The sequence below is a fragment of the Heterocephalus glaber genome, unplaced genomic scaffold, assembly GCF_053883595.1.
Source record: "Heterocephalus glaber isolate CG9 unplaced genomic scaffold, H.glaber_assembly_v1.0 deba00001498, whole genome shotgun sequence".
NCBI classification, from domain to species: Eukaryota; Metazoa; Chordata; class Mammalia; order Rodentia; family Bathyergidae; genus Heterocephalus; species Heterocephalus glaber.
In genome coordinates this window covers 5,911,137-5,918,725 of record NW_028258321.1, presented here as the reverse complement: position 1 = coordinate 5,918,725, position 7,589 = coordinate 5,911,137, and the positions used below count along the sequence as shown (strand labels likewise).

The window sequence follows — 7,589 nt, the reverse complement described above, 5'->3', positions numbered from 1 at the left end:
CGCGAGTCAGGGAGGCGGGCCTATTGTCGAGTCACGCCTTCCCACCTGTGACTGGCGAGCATGCTAGCCAATGGGTGAGGGACAGGGCGCGCCGGCGCCCCGCCCCCTCGCGCTCCCCGCGGTCCGGAGGCGCGCTCTGGCCGACTCGGCGGCGGCTACGGCCTGGGCGAACTGTCCGCGTGCGCAGGCGCGAGCTGTCCCTCGCTGCAGCCCCCCCGCTGCCACCGGCAGTCGCACCCGCCGAGTCTACCCGCTGGACTGTCGGACGCCCCCTCCTCCGCGCTTTAGGCCCCCCAGCGCCCCACGCGCCCCCATGGCGGAGCTGCGGCCTAGCGGCGCCCCCGGCCCCACCGCGCCCCCGCCCCCCGGCCCCGCTGCCCCGCCGGCCTTCGCCTCGCTCTTTCCCCCGGGACTGCACGCCATCTACGGGGAGTGCCGCCGCCTTTACCCCGACCAGCCCAACCCGCTCCAGGTGACCGCTATCGTCAAGTACTGGTGAGCCTGGGCCGCGGGAGGGCGGGGGCCGGTGCGGGGTGAGCGCTGGGACGGAGGACTTCCTGCCGCGGGCCCGGAGTTGGGGCTGAAGTTGGGGATGGGGACAAAGGGGTGACCGGGGCCCGTGGGCAGTGAAGGGTTAAGCGGGTCTAGGAGAACAGAGACCCGGCGGCGCGTGTGGAGCGGAGTGGAGCGGTACGACTGGGAGCTGTGAATGCGGTGGAAGGGGGGGCGCCCGCCGGGGTCATTCGTGGGCGAGGGGAAGCCGAGGGGACGGTGGGCGGGCGGCGGGCGGCGGGCGGCGGGCGGGCCCTGGGAGGGCTGCGGGAGCGGGGCTGCGGAGCTCGGAGGGCACGGCCGCACAGGCTGGGGCGGGTCTTGGGGCCCGGGCTCTCCGAGGGTCTGGAGGGGCGCGAGAGGAGCGCGCTGCCCTTATGACGAGATGAGGAGGGCGCCTTCGATGTCTTCCCGGGGAGCTCCGAAGTGCAGCCCTGTAAGCTGTTGCGGTGAAGTTTGACGGACCAACGCGCCCTGATAAACTTTTGCTTGCTCTGCAGTACTCTCTGCCGAGCTTCCTTCTGGCTTTGCAGCTGCATTGCTTTAGGACGTGAGTCAAGGACATGGCAGGGAGAGCCTTGGCTTGGCTCAGGATTAAGGAGGATGAGTTTCCAACTTGGAGTGGGAAGTAAAAGATGGGGACCCGGGGCTGGACAGGGAGAAAGGAAGTGCAGTGAGCCTTTAAGAGGAAGTTTTTGCCCACAGCTTCAGGATTTCGACAGCAGTTTCTTTGGGAAGCCCATCGTAACCCCCAAGTCGCTGTTAAAGATGGGCTGCCCTTGAGGGTAGGAATGGACTTTTCTTGTTTCTCATTCCTTATTGCAATCTGTTTCTTCCTTCACCTTTCAGGCAAAACATATGTTATGGGACCTTGGAAAACAGCGTGTTTTTTTGTTTGTTTGTTTATTTTTTGGTACTGGGGATCCAGCTCAGGACCTTGCGCTTGCTAGGAGGCTGCGGCACCTCTGAGCTAAATCCCTGGCCCGGAAAACAGCGTGTTTATGGTCTTTTCATACCAAAAATTGACCGAAGACTTGGAAGAATTGGTCAAATCTGTCCAGGACTGCTTTCATGAAGGTGCTATATTAGATGATCCCCTTCAGGATCCTGAAAGACTGAGAAGCTGCTTGAGGTGTTTGTTGGCAAAGGGTAGAGCTGAAGAGGGAGGTGATGAGTTTGTTGTTGATTACCTTTCTCTTTAGGACTGAGTCTTTCTCCGCTGTGACAGCCTCTTCCTGACTCTGGAGATGGCAGTCGCCAGGTTGTGCTGGGCTGAGGCCAGCTCCTTGTGGCAGTGGGAGGGTACAAAGGACGCCAAAGGCTCGAAGGGCCTGGGGCCACAGGGAGCAGCTTTCTCAGTCTGCAGTCCTCTCTGGCAGGCAGACTGTTCTTTGGTACAAAGGACTTTTGAAGAGCACTTCTGAGTGGAAAGCAGCTCTTGCTAACCTAATCGCCTGTTCTGATGGCACCTGTGAACTTGACCTTGAGAAAAGTGGGCTGTCTGTGCTCTGCTTTTGTTCGGGTATCGTCTGAGTGGGATAAGTCCCTGCACAAAATTGGGCAACTTTTGTAGCACCCAAGTGGCTGTCCAGGATGGAGTTGTGTGTGAAAGGTATCTGAGGATTATGCAAAGGACTAAGGGTGGTTACTGTAATTTTGTCTATCTTGCTGCTAGCTTGTTAGCCAGGACATTTCTTCAGAGATGGGCCAGCATGAAATGACACAAGGAGGATTGTATAGCACTTTGTGAAATCAGCAGTGCTGCCTAGATATAGAAAAGTCTGAGAGAGCAGCTCAGTGTCTGGTTCTTTCTAGGATTTGGAGGGGTTTGCAAAATTAAGACACTGAAATACACTCATATCCCCGAATGTGGGACCCCACCAGCCTCTTTAGTCCTCATGTCAGGGTGACTTCCTGGGTACGGCTTGGAATTCCTTTTGCAGTGGAGGTGGCTCTTTGGGAAGGGGTTCTTGGCCAGCAGGGAGATTTTTCTGAAAGTGAGCCTGTAATGAGCTAGATCAGATGAGAGGGGCAGAACCTGTATCTGGGTCCACTCCCGCCCTGAACCTGCCCCATGTAGAGAAGTCAGGTGTCCAAGGAATTGAGGTGAGGTGTGCTCCGGACCCTTGGAAAACACCTTTTTCTGAGTGTAAAATATGATCGTTTGCCACACTCATCTGGGTTTGCGCAGTAGAGCAAAACACTCTTGGATAATTTTTTTGTTTCATTTTGGTTTTTGTGGTACTGGGGATAGAACTTAGGACCTTGTGCTTTCGAGGCAGGCGAGGTGCCGCTGAGCTAAATCCCCAGCCCTTTTTGTTTTTGTTTTTTGTTTTTGGTACCGGGATCTCCCCAGCCCTTTTTGTTTTTGTTTTTTGTTTTTGGTACCGGGATCGAACTCGGGTCTTTGCACTTGCACAGCAGGCGGCGAAACCACTGAGCTAAATCCCCGGCCCGAGCAAAACACTCTTGAGCTTTGGAACATTCCCTGACTCTGGGTAAGCACCCTCCTCCTGGAAGAGTTGGTTGGAAGAAGATCGAAGTGAATGTGTGACAGGTGGAGCAGGAATGGTGAGCAGGGTTTGGCTGCTTGTTGTTGGATGGACCCAGACTGTAGGCTGGGCAGGGTGGGGATTTGAGCAGGAAACGGCAGATGTGAGGCCTGTAGTCCTCCTATCTGTGCTGCGGTTCTGCAGCTACAGTGCATTCTCCCAGGGATCTTTCCCCCTTTTCTTTTCTCTTTCCATCTGCAAACTTCTCTAAATTCAGCTGATTGTGGAATTAATGATTTGGGAAATCAGAGTTAAGGGCAGACATGGAAGTTTGTCCCTTTCTCTAACTCATTTGAGATTCTAAGCTATTTGTAGAAACTTTCTTACAAATTCTATAAATAACTTAGCATTTCCCGGCAGAGAATAAAGATTTCTACAAAAGCAAATAATACTCTGGCAAAGAAGATGAAACCAGGCTTACTGGTTGGTGGTGGTTTTTTTTTTGTGTGTGTGTGTGTGTGTGTGTGTGTGTGTGTGGTGCTGGGAATTGAACCCAGGGCCTTGCACATGCTAGGTGAGTACTGTAGCACTGAGCTATATCCCCCGACTGACCTACTGGTATACATGTATGCATGTATGTATGTATGTTTGTATTGATTTATTTAGTTTTTTTGAGACAGGGTCCCCCTGTGTAGCTCAGGCTGGCCTTGAACTTGTGCTGATTCTCCTGCCTTAGCCTCTGGAGTGCTGGGACTACAGGCGTGTGCCACCATGCCCGATGACCTACTGGTTTTTTTTTTTTTTTTTTTTTGGTGCTGGGAATCGAACTCGGGTCCTTGTGCTCACGCAGCAGGCAGCGAAACCACTGAGCTAAATCCCCAGCCCCCCTACTTGTTTTAAATAGTGTCTAGATTGCATGTACTGGCACACTTGCTAAGGTTTCCTGTAGCACAAGTTTTACTTTGTTGTTGGCTTTCCTTCAGCAAACTTTCTGCTGGCAGAGTACACTACATTTGTCCCAGGGGCACCCCCACCCCCAATATTGAACCCTGGGCTTTGGGCAAAGTGCTCTGTCACTGAGCTACATTTCAACCCTTAGGCAAAGTTTTTGCAGTCTGGTGAGAGGTTAGATATCTGAAGTGGCTCACTCAAATGCAGTGTTGGACTAAATGCAGATTTCTTTCTGCTGATGGTTTCCTTTGAGTCTATTTTTTAAGTGTACTAGGTTTCCCTCTCCATTTGAAAAACAGCAGGATGTTTTTTCTTTTTTGGTACCAGGAATTGAACTCAGGGCGTTGAGCTTGCCAGGCAGGCTTTGTGCTGCTGAGCTACATTCCGGGCCCAACAGAATTTTTTTTTTTTTTCGATACCAGGGATCAAACTCAGGACTTTGCACTTTCGAGGCAGATGTGGTCCCATTGAGCTAAATCCCTGGCTCCAGAATTGTTTTTTTTTGGTACTAGGGATTGAACTTGGGTCTTTGCACTTACAAGGCAGATGGCGAAACCACTGAGCTAAATCCCAGGCCCCAGAATTTTTTTTTTTAAAGGATTAGTTATGATACTAAATCTTCAGAGTGAACTGATGCTTGAATCTTTTCCACGACTCCTCTGTTGGACTCGGGGAAATTCAATGCGGTCCTCAGCAGCCCCAAGTCATTTTTCATCCCAGTTCTTCCTTAAAGCAGCAGTCTCTGGGGTCTCCTGGAGGGAGGCTCTCCTGGGCTCAGCCTGGGTCCTGCTGCGGCTCTCTGGGCACAGCTGAGCTAGCCTAGATTTGGCCTGTGTCACTTGCAATGATGAAAGGTCAGCTTTGGTCTATGGGATGCAGACAGGGTCTTCACTGACTGAAGACTTTGTGTCTGTTAGAATAAACTATAGTTAGCATAGGCCACAATATAGTCTTTCAGGAATTAGCTGTTGAAGAGGCAGGAGTGGAGCAGAGCTTCTGCTTCCAGGAGCAGTGCCCATTGGGGTGTTCCTGACGCTCCTTTAGCAAGGCCAGTTGATTAACTGGTGCATCTCTTGCCTTGAAATTTGGCCTGTTTACAGGCACCATAGAAGAGTTCATCCCTGCCGTTCCCATTTGGGATTGGTAATTTGAAACAGAAGAAAGCAGTATGGGTAGCCATTCAGTCTGCTCTATTTCTAAAAGAGGCCCTGCCTGTGGGAGCTTCTTTTTTCTTTCTTTCTCTTTTTTCCTGGTACTGGGGATTGAACTCAGGACCTTGCACTTGAGAGGCAGGCACAGGGCCACTGAGCTAAATCCTCAGCCCTGTAGGAGCTTCTTGTGCTTGTGGAATTGGCCGTTCTCAGCTGCTGGCTTCCCTGGGTCTCAGCCCACAGAGGCATAGCTTCCCTTTAGTTATCTACTGGGTCATGCTCTTCTAAGGTGAGGCCTACAGACTGTAAAGTTGGGCTTCTTAGCGTGACATTGTCTAGTTTCTAGGCCCATGCTGACGCTCCTGTATTTCGTCTTTTTCAGGTTGGGCGGCCCAGATCCTTTGGACTATGTTAGCATGTACAGGAACGTGGGGAGCCCTTCGGCCAACATCCCTGAGCACTGGCACTACATCAGCTTTGGTCTGAGTGACCTCTATGGTGACAGCAGAGTCCATGAGTGAGTGTCTCACCTCTCTACCCTCCATGCGCCCATTCTTAGCCTTGAGCCTTATTTCTGAGGTTTTCCTGAGCAGGGGTAGTAATGCCAGCCCTCTGCCTTCCTTGGTGTCTCCTTGTGCTGACATGGTCCAGGTTGAGCCTTGCTCCTCTCTTACAGGGAGGTGTTGATGATGAACAAGAGTTCCAAAACCATCAGTGTTTTCAAGCTTGCTCTGGAGCTTGGGCTAGAGGACAGACAACATGGTTGTGGCTCAGAAGTAGAGATGATGCATGTATCTTCCTCAGGAGAGGAAGCTGGAGGGGCCTTGTAAGAAGGGCCTGGGGTGTGATCTGCACTGCTGGGACTGAACTATTAAGCTCTTCCCAGCTTCTAGCACCACAGTCCCATTTTGCCACCTGTAGTATTTACTCAGTGTCCCTTTAAAGTTGCTCTCTCTTTTTTTTTTTTTTTTTGAGACAGGGTCTTGTTATCTAGTTTAGGGTGGCTTCAAATTCACTATGTAGCCCAAGGTGGCCTTGAACTCACTGCAGTCCTCCTGCCTCAGCCTCCTGAGTGCTGGGACTATAGGTGTGCGCCACCATGCCCGCTCTCTCTATTTTCGCTTGTTTGTTTCCAGTATTAGGAATGAACTCAGGACCTTGGACTTTCCAGGCAGGTGCGGCGCCACTGAGCTACATTCCCAGCCCTTGTCCACATTTTTAAGTTGCATAAATATATCTATTTTTATTTTTTTGGTACTAGTGATTGAACTCAGCACCTTCACATTGAGCTGCATCCCCAGCCTTTTTTATTTTTTATTTTGAGACAGGGTCTTGCTAAATCACTATGTTGCCCTGCCTGGGCTCAAACTTGTAGTCCTTCTGCCTCAGTTTTCCAGAGTGCTTGGATTACAGGTATGCACCACCACCTCTGGCTCACAAGTATATTTTTATTTTATTTTATTTTTTGGTACTGGGGATTGAACTCGGGACCTTGTGCTTGTGAGGCAGGCGGCGGCACCACTGAGCTAAATCCCTGGCCCTCACAAGAATATTTTTTTAAAAAGTTGAATTGCTACCATCTCTGAAAATCAATATCACATGCCATAGTTTAAGGTAATTACAGAAATATAATACAGGGGCCAGGGATTTAGCTCAGTGGTTTCGCCGCCTGCTGCCTAAGCTCAAGGACCCAAGTTCGATCCCTGGTACCAAAAAAAAGAAAAAGTGCTAACATCAAATAGCACTTCCCTTTCACATGATCAGGAGAATTGAAAGGGAATTGAAAAAGGGAACTTTTTGTAGTATGTCATTTATTTGTCAGACAAATTCCACACTTAGAAAATAGTGATCTAGGGCCGGGGATTTAGCTCAGTGGTTTTGCCACCTGCTGCACAAGTGCAATGACCTAAGTTTGATCCCCGGTACCAAAAGAAAGAAAATAGTGATCTGCTCTGTCCTCTTTACACTTGATCTTAGCCAAAAGCCTGGGAAAGATGTTCTGTCTTCCTCAGTTGTATAGGACCTTAGAGCCACTTGCCAGAGGCAGGGGGAAGGTCAAGAGAGCAGCAGTAGAGGGAGGTTCTCCTAATGCACTTGATGCTCTGTGCTGTCCCTTGTGACTGGGGAGAGGGGCATGCATGGGCAGTGTTTTTCATCAAAATAACAACAGAATTGGGCTGGCGATTTAGCTCAGTGGTTCCGCTGCCTGCCTCACAAGCGCAAGGACCAGAGTTCGATCCCCGGTACCAAAAAAAAGAAGAAGCAAACTTTTTTCACTTTTTACTGTTATCCAGGTTAGTCCTAAGTTCTTGATATAAAGTTATCATTTTATGTTATATTCATAGGAGTTCTGTTGACATGAGGGCTTATAGTGCTACCTTTTTTTTTTTGGTGCTGGGGATCAAACTCCGGTCCTTGTGTGGCAGGTGCCGGAACCACTGAG

General features: G+C 50.7%; 1 protein-coding gene across 8 annotated transcripts in view; it reads left to right on the top strand.

The window, feature by feature from the left end:
- The first annotated feature begins 124 nt into the window (after window positions 1–124).
- Window positions 125–7,589, top strand: part of Sufu (SUFU negative regulator of hedgehog signaling) — a 129,641-nt gene continuing 122,176 nt past the window's right edge. For 3 of the 8 annotated variants that reach the window (XR_002389793.2, XM_004866447.4, XM_004866446.4), the window contains exons 1-2: window positions 125–495; window positions 5,529–5,663. Coding sequence is in view for 7 of the 8 variants with exons in the window: in XM_004866447.4 (XP_004866504.1) it covers window positions 314–495; window positions 5,529–5,663 (317 nt within the window). In the remaining variant the exon portion in view is untranslated. Of the gene's footprint in view, window positions 496–842; window positions 989–1,016; window positions 1,338–2,196; window positions 3,051–3,101; window positions 3,124–5,528; window positions 5,664–7,589 lie in introns of those variants that run through there. The other 5 variants (XM_087185876.1, XM_087185879.1, XM_087185878.1 and 2 more) reach the window with 5 other exon arrangements.